Here is a 14,223-nt window from a genome sequence, read left to right on the forward strand (position 1 = left end):
ATGTTGGCAGTCAGCCAGTACATCAACGCATTTGCCTTTACCCAACTGTGTGGGGTGTTGTGTGCACCTTGGAATGGCCTCATCATGGACAGAAACAAGCGCAAACCTCTGCCTCAAGGTAATAAACAACAAGCACGTTCAACTTTATCATCAACAAGAAAACATTAAAAATTAACTCGTGGAAATATTGGTAGCCACCAGGCTCAGTGGGACGTTCATCAGGGTACAAAGTAGAACCCACTGAATAAATACAGTCAGGCCAAGCGGCAACCTAGCAAATAGATAATAGGAATGCATGCACTTATTTGCAACAAATGAAAAAGCTGGACGAACAATTATAGGAGACATACTTAAAAAAGCCACCAACAAACAGTACACTATTGATGTTACAGCTGATGTGTAGTTTAATTATCATGCTATCAGTGTCATGATCTGGTTGGCGACCAATGGGTAGCGCTGTCAGCCCTGCCTGCTGCCTCGCAGGTGCTGGTCGTTACAATCAGTGACACTCAAAAGGACTCCCGGCACAGCCATCCGGTGTCGGGTCATTGTTGATGCATGTTGTATGCTTTGTATGCAATTGCATGCATTGTATGCTGACAAATTTGTATGGGTACGTGTTGTCCCATGGACGTAAAACGTATTTTGGCCTCTGCACTGTTTTAGTGCCTGTTGAAGGCAAAACATTATATTTTGAGTAATTTCACAGTGAGCTGATGAAGGTGAAAGGCCAACTCGGCTGATTCCTGCTGGTATATGGACGGTGGAAGGAGGGAACATCTATCCCATATACACTCACCGACTGCCAAACAGCTGCATATGTGTCAGAACTACAATACTATGACGTTAACATTAAATCGGATGGTGTAAAAAATGATCAGAATTTCCACATGTTGCTAGTAATTAAGATTAAAACACAGAGTCACGGTCATAGTTATAACTGATCATAAATTACAGATTATTTTGGAGGGGGTATTTGATTGAGATGGGTGCTGCGTGCTGCTTGACGACTTGAACAAGCTTTCCGTTCTGAGAACTGACACAAATTTAATTACTTATACTGAATTTATCACAAATTTAATGCAAAGTGCTCCTTCCAAGTGGCATATAGTTGAGTTTAGCACATCTCACTGGTGTAAATGTATTCATGGTGCATGTTAACTCATTCACTGCCATTGAAAAATGTATTCGGGAATTGAACATGTGACAGAGAGCGCCATTCGTTCGGGTTTTTTTTCATGCTTGTGTGCCGATCAAGCGCTGGCGATGACCTCTGGCAATGTTTTTCTTTTCCACAGGGGGCAGCATTTCCCCTTTTTCCGTGTTAGTGCTTTGTTCCAGCTTCAGCTGTTAAAGCGATATATAAACCAATTTGTATGTATTGCATTGTATTTTGGACTGCCACCCTCATGTCAAGCTCATATAACTCCAGATGCATACAATTTAGAAATTAATTCTTTTTTTCTCATTAAAGATAGTCTAAGGTTTCTAGCGCTGTATTGAATGTCTATGTTGTCCTTAAACTCAATATTCTGTGGGTCCTGGAGTGACAATGACAAAAACCCTGGCATTGGATTGGACACATTTTTGCTAATCGCCTGGCAGTGAATGTGTTAATATCACAATCAAAGTGTGGCATACTTTCAAAATGGATCTCTATGGAATTCTCAAGTCTCATGAGAACTCCATGATCAGTCAATTCGGGATATCCTCAGACTTCACTGAATGACACCTCTATGATGGTTGCGCACATACAGTATTCACAGGTCAGGAATGAAGCGTGTGTAAGAATCCACATATTAAAAGTGCACGTGCAAAATTGATTTAACAGTGCCAAAGGGAGAATATCCTCCACAATGAGCACATTCTGACTTTTCTTCATTGGCATTGAAAGATAAGTCTAACCAGCAGCAAAATCTGCCTTTTTACTTTCGGGGAGGAGGCGACGTTGGCACTTCCAAATATGGTAACTGGTCATTTGACATTGCCGTAGGGCTCTTTCATACTGAGCAAATGTGTGAAACGAGGTGGGCACGAAAATAAGTCCTTACATGTTGTTCATGATTTACTTTGTGGTTTCTACCCTTATAAATGAAATATGTTATGTTCTTTTGACACTGTTCTCAATCTTTACCCAGTGAACCTTCTCTGGTATTTGTCGAAACCTACGTCCGAAGTTTATTGCACATATTACCCCGGTATCCTTTTGCCCATGTTAAATGAAAGCAGCAAGCTTGCAACATTTAGCCGGTCTTTATTAATTAAGGTATTCATCCTAGTCCTTTTATGTTCCTTATAACCGAGTACCAAATGAAAAACTACCAATTTTCACAACACAATTATCTTTCTTCTTGCAATCTCAAAGCCCCCGGGAATAAAGTGGATTGTATGGGCAGGAATTACTTGTTTGTGTGAAAAGCCTAGGAGTTCATACAGTATATTCAAATTTAAAGGCAACATACTACATTTAACGGCTTTTCAACGAAAACCGAAAAGCAACTTAATTTGTTGTTGGATTGTTTGTGTAGGTTTGAGTGAACAAGAGGCAGACCTGAACTCCTCAGTTCTTTCTCTCTTCCTGACATCGTTGATGGCGCTCGTGTTCTCAATTTGTGCAGCTGCGCCACTCTTACCACTTCAGTACTTTACCTTCATCATGCAAGTGCTCAATCGCTCCTTCCTGTATGGTGGCAATGCAGCATTCCTCAGTGTGGCGTGAGTAAAAGTGCACACCAAAATTTTGCAATATCTCCCATAAAACTGTACCTCCAAAAAGCAGTAAAGTCTTGTTTTGATTGCTATTTGTTGATGTGTTCAGGAAGCTTGGGACATGTCATCATTTGTCTTTCTTTTTTGGTCATTGAGTTACAGAGACTCAATTTCCCTGACCCAAAAATGCTTACACAATATTCATTCAGCATGAGCCAGAAAGTATTCCCATAGCTTAATTTGACAAGTTATGAGACGTGTACTTTATTCTTTAATTTTCTGTTATTCTTTTTTGTATCTAGTTTCCCATCATGCCACTTTGGGAAGCTCTATGGCCTCATCATGGCAATTTCAGCAATCATCTCTTTATTGCAGTATGCCTCCTTTGCATTGGTAAAAACTGTTCTGCACGGAGATCCTTTATATGTGAGTATACAATCACACAAATCTTAAATAAATTCCTGTAGAAATTCTCTCAGACACTCACTTTTATTTGATGTGTCTGTAGGTGAACATCGCTGTGACCCTGGTGATTCTGCTCGCCTTTGTCCACCCGCTGTCTGTCTTTTTGCACTGTAAAAATCTTGCAGCACAGCGAGCCAACAGACAGCTTCAATAGCATTGAAAGCGGACTTGTGACAATTTTTCAAGTCACACAATGACACTGACACAGTGACTATAACATCAATACTGTACTGTGGGTGGTTGTTTCATTTTTAAATGATTCGCAAAGTTCTGCTTGTGTGTTTCGGATACCCATGTTACATTTTGTATGTCGTCAGCAAACCCAAAGCCGCCTTGTGTACTAATAATTTTGTTTTATTTTGGCCAACCTTATGCCAACTTTGCCTCTACGCAATATTCTTTACTATAAAAGATATAGAGGTGTATTCTGGGTTCTGGACACATTTTATATTGTTATGAATTTGCCCACAGGGTAACTTAGGCTTCTGTTTTAAACTAAGGCAAAGTTTCAGATTCAACGGAGCAGTTCGTGACTCAGCTATTGCACCACCTGCTGATTGTTGTCATCCATAAAGACAACAGACGTCATTTTGTAAATATAGAAAAGAGACAAGCATGAGGAGTTTTATCTGAGTCAAAAAAGTTTCACAGGATGAAAAATGAACATTAATTGTGGCGCCAATTAAAAGGTTATGAAGTTAAATATCAAAAATGGTGTCCTGTGAACATGATTGAACTTTGGACAACACGGTCAAATTACTCTTTTAATGCACTGGCTGGATCCCTCAAGAGCACAGGTGTTAGAGTCAAGGCCCAGGGGCCATATCTGGCCCCCAACTTTATTTATATGGTCCACGGAAGCAAACCAAATATGGCAACTTCCATGATGCTTACTAAAATATGTACCACAATTTCAAATTCTCATATGTAATAATTGAGAGACAATGTAAGTATTTTCTTGTTGCCAAACACTCCATTACAGTCACATAAAGAATAGTTGAATAAAGTCTTATTTTTGAATGTTTGAATATAATTTTAATTACAATGGTTCTCCAAGGGAAATGATATGTAAAATGTGGCCCACTATACATTATGCATTTTATTACTGCATAAGACACGGTGCATCCATTGCATCAGAAGTGCTCATTTCCCCCCAACAGTTCTTTCCTCTTGCATCATGTCACCACTCCACATGACATGTCAGGAGAAAAACATCTTTGTCATGATCTGGTCCTGTTAGCTTTGTTTCCTCAGTCTCGCCTTTCGAGCCGCACATGACACAGATTTGCCTTTGTCACGTTCTGCCTTTAAAAATCATCTTTCATGTCATCACAAAGAGGGTACAGCAAGTCCTGAAGAATGAATGTCTCTCTGTGTCTTTGGATTGTCATATTGTCTCTATGCTGTCATATTATTTGTTATTTAGTTTTTTTTTTGTTCTTTTGACTTCAAGACGGCGCCCCGAGAGTGGCTGCCTTTCTAGCAGCTCATGTATTTTGTTTTTCTACTTTCATTCCTTTCATCACTTTGCTGCTGTGAAATGTAAATTTCTCCACTGTGAGACTAATAAAGGCAAATCCAATTCCAAAAGCCATGCCACACTGATGGAAATTTTGCAAATAGAATATAGAGTCTATACACTTGATGTTGATACCTCGTAATTTCTTTGTTCCATATAGGTAGTATTTCAGTTGATAACTGTAGTCTCGGTTTATATCATATGTTTGTATTCTTGACCATTTTTGACAAGATTTGTTTTATTGACAGTTAATCTCAGGGCACACATAGACAAACAATCATTCACACTCACATTCATACTGAGGGACAATTACTGTTAAATTAAAGTTCCATTCACTTGCCATACAGGTTTTTGGAATGTGGGAGACACCGGAATACCCAGAAATATCCACGCAGGCACAGGGAGAACATGCAAAGTTCACAGAGGGAAGCCGGGGCCTGAAATTGAACCCTGTACCTCTGCAATGTGACGCAGACGTGCTAACTCATTGGGCCTCGAGTCACCATCGATGCCATCATTTTTGTGATTTTTTTACTACTACCTCACCTTTTAACTACCACCTCACCTGAAAAAGAAAAGAAACAGAGAAAGAAAACAAGAACATCCATTTCTACTCACTGTCACTGAGTAAGCTGCCTCTGCCTGTACGCTAAAACTCCTGGGGACAGAAGGTCCTCTGCAGCAATAAGTTGTGTTTGACACCAAAAATAACAGGCAAATTCACTGACCAAGTCTCTCACTGTGCCCCCGCTGTGCAACATGTTAGATCGATGCAAGCCTGCCAATTCTTTCACTTGGAATGTAAGTGTGTGTACATCGCCTTGAAATAGAAACTGAAGCTCGGAGATGCTGAGAATAGAAACATCAACCTAACACCTAACGTCACTGTTGGCCTCTGTGTTTTCAGGGTATTTATTGGAAGAAAACTGTGCATTCATCAATGAACCGAGGTGCTTATCATCAATAAGAGTTGTGGGTGTGCTGGAGCCTATCCCAGCCATTTTCAGGCAGTAGATTTGGGGCCAGCCTGAACCAGTTGCCAGCTAATCGGAGCCAAATTGTACTGAATGGAATGCTCAACATGTTTTGGTAGGGCCATACCACTCATAGCTCCCCAAAACAGTGATTCTCAAACTTTTAACACAAGCACCACCCTGCCACACCATAATCTTACAAATTATCCCATTGTGGGATGATTAGGCTTTCTGATTCTGATCTTTATTCTGATTCTGCATACTGTAGAAGGTCTTCAGCTGTGAAAGATGAGTTTGCATGTGTGAGAGATGACAACACATGAACAGAATCAAGACAGATCCTTTGAACATGCTGTGTTTACACCAATTCAAATGCCAGCGTGCCTGCGAATCGCGTTGACACAAGTGGGCGAGTGAGATGATGCATCATTAAGGGAGGAGAGGCTGGTGTGGAGTGTGTAGACACACGTTGGATCAACATGATATGCACATGAGGTGAACTTACACACGTCTTCCTCCTCCACGGAGTCTGACCAGTTTACCCTGAGGCCAAGAACACTGTCAAAGAAATCCCACAATCAATGCTTCCAAAGCTGTTGTGCAAAGCCGAGGGTAAATACTTTCCGAAGCCTGTCTGGATATGATGTACAATATGCATCCGCCAATCACCTAAAACAAGAAACTTTACTGTCAGTACCATCCTGAAACACAAGATTTCAATTTGGTAAGTGTATTTTCTTGGGAACAGATGGATGCATCATGCTGGTACTCACCTCGACCCATATTGGCAATGATGGATCAATTTATGAATAACGATCAAGGGTTTTCATGTATTTGTACAGATTATACACATGCAGGCATACTCCATGCTTCGTGGTGTGCTGGAGCGTATTCCAGCTTTTTTTGGGCCGGAGGCAGGGCTACACCTTGAACTGGATGCCAACAAATTGCAGGGCGCATCTCGATAAACAACTATCTGCACACACTCTCACATATAGGGACAATTGAGAGTGTTCCATGATACTGCCACGCATGTTTTTGTAATGTGGGGGGGAAACATAATACCCAAAGAAAACCCATACAGGCACAAGGAGAATAAAGAGGGGGAAAAACTCCACAAGGAAAGGCGGATAGGGAATCGAATCCTATACCTTTGCGCTGTGAGGCAGACGCGCTCACCACTGGATTATAAAGTCACCCAAATTAAACCACTGTCGTCAAATCCAGTGATAAAGAGTAAAATCTAGAACTGCTTCACGTAATAGTGTTTGTCTTGTACTCAAACATCATACAGTACATGGGGAAAGTCGTTAAGATTGCACAATTGTCCATGTTATTATGTTCCTGTCGTGTTTATTATTTTGCTTTGTGTTGACTATTATGTGAATTGCTTCGATACTGCTGCAGCTATTGTGGAAACGCAATATAAATTAGGGTGTATTGTGTTGTATTGTAAAAGTAAAAAGTCTGAAGACAATAAAGACATATTCACTTCCCACTCCCTTTTGTTTTGCAACAATGATGCTGTATTGTTAGCATAAGAAGAAAGAAGCTAAACATTGTGTGCTGCTCCCTTTCTTGGCTCTTCCTTCGGCGAGTGCCGTCCCTCCTCCTCTCAGCAAGAAGGCTGACGTCTGACAGCAGGCACCGCTCTGCCTACGCCGCCTGGTGGGCGACGAAGCCGCCGCCAAGTATAAAAATGTTGACAGGGACTCCTGAGCTTCACTCCCCTGGGAAGCCACAGCGACTCGGTCCCCGGAGCCGAACGTCAGCAGAGATAGCAGCGATCAGGCACTTCATCGCCGCGCAGGCTAACTCGCTTTCGCTTTTACTCACCATGGAGACTCGCTGGACCAAGAGGAGCTCCTCAACAGCCCACAACTTCAAAAGTGAGCGGCCGTACACCCAACATGATTGTGTTGCCTTCCGTGATTTGATTGGCTTGCATCTTAAAAAAATAAAATTAATGCTTCAATTTAGAATAATTTTGGAGTACTGCCAGCATTGATTTGAATAGCTGGAAATGTTCATGAACTACGAAAAAAACATAACTTTATTTTGTTTGTTTGTTTGTTTATTTTTGTGTTTGTTTGTTTGTTTGTTTGTTTGTTTGTTTGTTTGTTTGTTTGTTTGTTTGGTTGGTTGGTTGGTTGGTTGGTTGGTTGGTTGGTTGGTGAAAATACCAAGTTCAAAGTTGATTCTTACAAAGTACTTACGAAGTACAGACTACTTAAATTAAGAGGGGATTCAGCAACATGACAAATGCATGCAAAACTGTACAGTTAAATATGGAAATCGAGTCAATGACCTGCAATGGGTTAAAAGAAGAAACAAAAAACGACCCCAGGTTAGCAAGAAGATATGCTTCGTAGGCATTTTCTGATGGGGTATTGTTGAATTGTTGTTATTTCAATAATCAGTTGGGTCACAAGGACTGATAACAACTACATATTAATTGTATTGCTCTTCAATAAAGTACTTTACAACTTGAATAATTTCTACTTACAATTAAATCTGATAAAATATGTTTTCTTGTGCTGGCATCTTCCTATGACAAACCATTTGAGTCTCTATCCGTTCATCCATTCTCTGAACCACTGAACTGGTTTCATGCCAATCACAAGGCACACACAAACAAACATCCATTCATAATCTCGGTCACACTTAAGGACAATTTAGAGTGCTTTATTAACTTCATTTGCGTGTTTTTGGAATGTGGGGATGAAACCGGCGTTTCTGAAGAAAAGCACACAGGCACAAGGAGAACAATACTACCTCACACAGGAAGGCTGGAGCCAGACTTGAACCCAGCACCTCTACACCGTGAGGCCAATGTGCTAACCAGTTAAGCACCATGTCGTTTTCATTTTAACATCTCATGTAAATTTGCAAGATATTTGCCATATTGTTTAGATTATACCAATTTTTTTCTTCTACATTCATGACATGGCCACATGGTGCGTTTCCACAAAACACCAATCTCAAATAGAAGAGTTGATCAAAACAATGTACTGAAAAAATAAGGCAGTTTCTAAGTGAGCCAATTTTTTTGAGCAGAGGTGCATGTTGTTGTTGATATGAGTACATATAGTTCATGTTTGGGTTCTCACATGGCACCGTTTTTTCTAGTTATTGCTATGGATGTGTTTTTCATTTAGGTTTTTTTTTAATCGAATTCCTCCATAAATCATTTACAAACTGGATGCTTATGCAATCATTATTTGCAATGTGGTAAATAAGGCTTACCAAGATTTTGGATTGGTGTCTTCTTCCATTTGAAATCCCAGTCTTGTGTTCTCTTGGAGGTCCGGCATAGGTAAGGGTTCAACTTGATGCGAGGCCAAGGGGTGAGTCACTGGAAAATCTTGCGTACAACAGATGAATGGGATGTTCATTATCATTTAATGACTCTACTTTTACCTCCATAGTCTTTTTTTGTGTGCCGTCATATGAGCTGTGCTGAAGCACAGGGAAGTAACTGAAGCCGGAGTGAAATTGATCTCAGTCTAGTTTTCTTTTACGTGTGCCTTCTGCTTAGCAGACTCTTCAGTAGAAAGGTTTGTTTTCTAGAACATGTGCAAAGTATTATACACTCAGTGAGTTCATTCACATTTTCCTTTTTTGGGGGGGATTTGCCTACGAATTGATTCTTTTGTCAAAGGTTTTTTATTTATTACTTACTCTGCATAGCTCATGGTTAGAGTCACTCTGACATTGGAGACAAGTGTCTTGGAGACAAGACACCCAATGCGAAGATCCGGGAGATATGAATGGTTGAATGATGTGTGTCATCTGCACAAGTCTCAGAAAACAAGGCTTACATAAGAATGTGCTAGAAAATAATCAGTGGCTACAAAAGGCTGCACAGAAAAAAATAGGTGAAACCAAGAGCTATGTATCTTAATCTGATGTCCACATTTTCCAAACAAGCTTTGAATCCTGTGTTTTTGTCCTAGGTGGATTGTCTTTGTGGCTGATCTTGTGGCTGGTGGTGGTGAAGCCCAGCAGTGTGGCTGCATGTCCCAGGCTTTGTGTGTGTTACCCTACACCCATGACAGTCAGCTGTCAGTCTCAGAACCTCACCATGGTTCCGAACGGCGTGCCCTATGACTCACAACGTGTTTTCTTGCAAAACAACCGTATCACAGAGCTCCGTGTGGATTCGTTTGGCTTCGAAACACAGGTGAAAGTGGATGACCGCCGGGCACTTTAAATGAGGTGGACAACTCACACTCCCCTTCCAACACCTTAACCCCCCTATTCTTCGACACAGGTGCTTTGGCTCTATGGCAATAACATCACTTGGATTGAAGCCGGGGCCTTTAGTAACCTCAGAGTGCTAGAGGAGTTGGACCTGGGTGACAACCCTACACTGAGGCGCCTAGAAGGTGGAGCTTTTAGAGGGTTGGAGAAGCTGCAGAGTCTACACATGCATCGATGCAAGATTTCCATGCTACCCCATGACCTCTTTCACAAATTGTACAGTCTGCAGTTTCTCTACTTGCAGGTAAATATTGCATAAATACACATTGAACAAAGTTTACAATCTGGAATTACCCATTATAGGCTAGCATTGGTAGCGGTGGTTATAAAAAAAAATAATAAGAATAATACATTTTATTTCAAGCGCTTTTCAAAGCTCTCAAAGACACTTTACAGTCACAGACAAGCATAGATCCAATTACTTGTTTTGTAATGTGATGTTTTCACATTGTTGCAGGAGAATCAGCTCCACTTTCTGCAGGATAACCTGTTCTCAGATCTGGTCAACCTCACACACCTATTCCTCCATGGCAACCGCATCCGTGTCCTTTCTGAGAATGTGTTCCGAGGCTTGGTCAATCTGGACCGCCTCCTTCTCCATGATAATCGAATAAGGCAGGTCAACCGTCGCGCTTTCCGCGACCTGGGCCGCCTCTCCATCCTTTACCTGTTCAACAACTCCATTGCTGAGCTCCCAGGCCAAGCTATGAAAGACACCCAAGGCATTACCTTCCTCCGTCTCAATGGCAACCCTTGGTCCTGTGGTTGTGAGGCCCGCACCTTGTGGGAGTGGTTTCGCAAAGCCCGCGTTTCCTCTTCAGAGCTCAGATGCTCATCACCGTCCCAGCGTCGCGGCCAAGATCTCAGATTCCTCCGGGAACTTGACTTTGCCCTCTGCCCAATGCCTGACCCTGGATCCCTGGCCGGTACCACCACGACCACCTTTAGCACTAAGACACGCTGGTGGTTCTCCAAGCACAAGCCCGTTTCTTCCTCCAAGATCAATAATCAGAAGACCACAGAGACAGGAAAGACATTCCCTGTAGGAAAGCCACAGTATTTCCCCAAAACCCAACTGGACTCATTTCCTCCCAAGTATGAACTATCAGATGACGAAGTGGCTCTCCCAAAGCTCGACCAAGAAGAGTACTGGGACAACTATGGCAACGAAGATGCTGCCATCCGCTGCTTCGAGCCCGAGTGCTCCCTAAACTATGACAATTCAGCTTTTACATCCTCATTCTCATCCATTGCCACAAGTCCAGCTCTCCTCCACCGCCTCTCAGTCTGCGTAGTTGCTTTCTCCCTCCATTTACTTTTTGGCTGAATCCACCATTCATTCAGCCCTTCTCTCATTCTTCTGTCCTGCTCTTTTCAACTCATAGAAAAAGCTTGGGACCTTGATCCCTTTCAGTCACCTCCTTGACCCACAAGGAGATGGCATTACACATTGACAGGAAACGGGTGAGGGTTGTAAAAATCAGTTTTCAGAAGCAGATACTCTGCGAGTTGAGGCAAGACAGGGCTCATCATTATTGTTGATGTGTCTGCTGCTGACCAGAATAGGTGCAGCATAGGCCTTGACAATGACAGGGATCATATGGTGGAGTCTGTGATAGGTATTGAACAGAACTCATCGATCAACAAAACAACACACTGTCGGGTGTAGGAGTGAAGCAATTCCACCTTCCTGTCTGGAGGTATTTTCTACACAAACAACAAACAGCATCTGTACTGCTGCTTTCATTTACATCGCCAATGAAGATGATTATCTTTTTCTTTTGAGCACCAGGCTTTGCAAAATGGGAAAATAAAGAAAAACCATTCTTCGAAAGTAATACCAACAATTTGCTTTAATACTGTTTCTTATGGGTAGAAGTGGTGGCTCGGGTCGGAAACTCATTTGGTTGGTGTACATTTTGGCAACCAAACAGTCCATCCATCCATTTTCCATATCGCTTTATCCTCTTTAGGGTCACAGGGGGTGCTGGAGCCTGTCCCAGCAGTCTTCGGGCACTAGGCGGTGGACACAGAGACAATCACAGGGCACATGGAGACAAACAACCATCCGCGCTCACACTCACATCCAGAGACAATTTGGTGTGTTCAATCCTGCATGTTTTTAGAATGTGGGAAGAAACCTGGAGAAAACACACACGGGCCCGGGAAGAACATGCAAATTCCACAATGGGGGGGCCGGACCGTGTCTTGAACTCACGACCTCTGCACTGCGAAGCTGGCATGCTAACCACTCGACTACCGGGCCGTTAATAATTTAAGTTGCATAAGCAAGCACTATTGATTCCGAAGGCCCCGGGCAGAATAGATGGCAACATGAAATCTGATTGGACCAAACAAAAGAACAAACAAACAAACAAAACAAAACATTAATACCCAGATAAATATTCTGGAAGGAATGCAGCCAAGAAAAATGGTCCAAAATTCAGAGAATAGCTTGCTGTCAATACATTCTAATTGTCAGTACCACATACAGTTTGTGAAAAGCTGCGGAAAGGTATCTTGGCACAGATCACAGATGAGAAGGACAAACAGAAAATTTCATTGTGAAATAAAATGAAAATGAGGAGTGAGAAAAAGCGAATGGCCAAGTGCCTGATTTGCAGCCAAGAGCGACTCTTCTTTGAGATTCCAAATCGTGTGTCATCCTAGAGATGTCAGCAGCATAGCCGCCCGCACTTCTCCGCGCAAATTTAAACACATCAAGGAACTTGAAACATGCATGACACAAAAAATGTCAACTATCATATGCTTCTCTGCACTTTTATCTGTCATACTTTTCCCTTTTCAGTCAGTAGCATTTAGTAATGAACACAAAAACTACATTGGCTAGTTTAGTCAAACAAAAGAAAATCAGAAATCCTGTGTTTGTCTTGGTTGGATTTTGCATTAGATTCTTAGAAATTGGCTTTGATCATCTTTATGTTGAGTATCTGTTGTGTGTGTAAAAATCTGAAAATAAAGTTGATGAAATAATTTCCAGATATTCTACAGATTTGCTGCAGTAGCCTATTTACATAATAATACAATACATCCTGATTTGTAAAGGTATTCGCTCATGTGTGCATTTATTATTGATTTGTTTATTTAGACGCGCCGAAAGCTACAGCTTTAGTGAATAAGACCACATCCTTTTCGATGGTGTGAAGCAAACTCCCTGAAGCTGTATAATGTGTTGTCAGGTTTTTACCAAAATGTTTTTGAATTTGATCTGCTCACTTATCACATTTTGTGATTTTTTTCAATTGAAAGCTGGAAGAATCAGTTTTTTGTGCATTTTCCTCTTTTTTTTTTTGAATAAAGAAACCAGTTCCTTGGTTTCACTGCAACAAGTGGCTGACTCAAGTTCAACGCTATTATACTAACTGGCACAAAAATCTGGATCAAGTTGTTTCCAATTCACTAAAAACAATATAACATCAACATTCATTCATTCATGCATTCATTTTCTGAACCACTTTATCCTCACTTGGGTAACGAGGCCGATCTCAACTGTCTTTGGGCAGAAGGGGGAAACCCTGAAATAGTTTACAGCCAATCGCAGGCCACATGGATTATTGCAAAACATGACCTTTAAATTAACAGAGAAAGAAGTTTTGAGATTACAAAATGGCAGTTTTAAAGTGAGTCATTCTCCTTCATTATGCTTGAGTCCATAAATTGTGGGCATGCGAGTGCGTTTGTATCTGGTAAAGGTGATTAATAGCAATACCATTCACGCGTACAGATTGGACCTATAACATGTACACGAGATGTCCAGAGTGTTTTGGGGGTGAGGGGGCGGGGGTTGCTGGCAGAACAACGGTGTTATTCAAACATGGGACCAAATTGTGTTCCAAAAATGGCATATATGTACTGTACTTGTAGATGCGGCGATAACTTGTCCTGGAGTTCACACACCCCCTCAACAGAATCCGAACTGTGACATTGCTGATTCAGACGTGATAGTGATATACACACACAGACACACACACACACACACACACACACACACACACACACACACACACGCACACGCAATCACTCACACACGCACACACAAATACTGTATGTGAACAACCAACATCTCACTGTAATAAGATTTTAATTTAACTTCTGAAATTACATGCCATAAAAGTGGCACACAAAAATACTGTACTGTAATTTTTAAAAAAACAGTTCAAATATAAATCCTTGATCTGCGTGAGCATCTGAGTTTTTTGTGTTGTTATGCTGCTAAAAAAAGCAAAACAGGAAAAGGGATGAGACTAAAATAAATGTATTTATTTCCTTAAT

General features: G+C 41.4%; 2 protein-coding genes across 3 annotated transcripts in view; both read left to right on the plus strand.

Moving 5' to 3' along the window:
• Window positions 1–4,644, plus strand: part of slc43a3b (solute carrier family 43 member 3b) — a 27,537-nt gene extending 22,893 nt beyond the window's left edge. For both annotated transcript variants that reach the window (XM_088987823.1, XM_088987813.1), the window contains 4 exons: window positions 11–118; window positions 2,529–2,715; window positions 3,012–3,135; window positions 3,218–4,644. In XM_088987823.1, coding sequence (XP_088843949.1) covers window positions 11–118; window positions 2,529–2,715; window positions 3,012–3,135; window positions 3,218–3,328 — 530 coding nt within the window. In that variant the 3' untranslated portion in view covers window positions 3,329–4,644. The remainder of the gene's footprint in view (window positions 1–10; window positions 119–2,528; window positions 2,716–3,011; window positions 3,136–3,217) is intronic.
• Window positions 4,645–4,803: 159 nt separating this feature from the next.
• Window positions 4,804–13,216, plus strand: rtn4rl2b (reticulon 4 receptor-like 2b). Its single transcript, XM_088987801.1, has 4 exons — window positions 4,804–7,556; window positions 9,624–9,850; window positions 9,941–10,174; window positions 10,388–13,216. Exons 1-4 carry the CDS (start codon window positions 7,367–7,369, stop codon window positions 11,255–11,257), a joined length of 1,521 nt encoding a protein of 506 aa, XP_088843927.1. The 5' UTR covers window positions 4,804–7,366; the 3' UTR covers window positions 11,258–13,216.
• The last annotated feature ends 1,007 nt before the right edge of the window (window positions 13,217–14,223 follow it).

This window comes from Hippocampus bargibanti, linkage group LG02, assembly GCF_051943395.1.
Source record: "Hippocampus bargibanti isolate YZ-2025 linkage group LG02, ASM5194339v1, whole genome shotgun sequence".
NCBI lineage: Eukaryota > Metazoa > Chordata > Actinopteri > Syngnathiformes > Syngnathidae > Hippocampus > Hippocampus bargibanti.

Excerpts from the sequence above, each read along its gene's own strand:
- rtn4rl2b (XM_088987801.1), top strand. The coding sequence starts at position 7,367 with ATGTTGACAGGGACTCCTGAGCTTCACTCCCCTGGGAAGCCACAGCGA. Across the intron at positions 7,557-9,623 it reads AACAGCCCACAACTTCAAAA|GTGGATTGTCTTTGTGGCTG; the intron begins GTGAGCGGCCGT and ends TTTTTGTCCTAG. Across the intron at positions 10,175-10,387 it reads TGCAGTTTCTCTACTTGCAG|GAGAATCAGCTCCACTTTCT; the intron begins GTAAATATTGCA and ends ACATTGTTGCAG.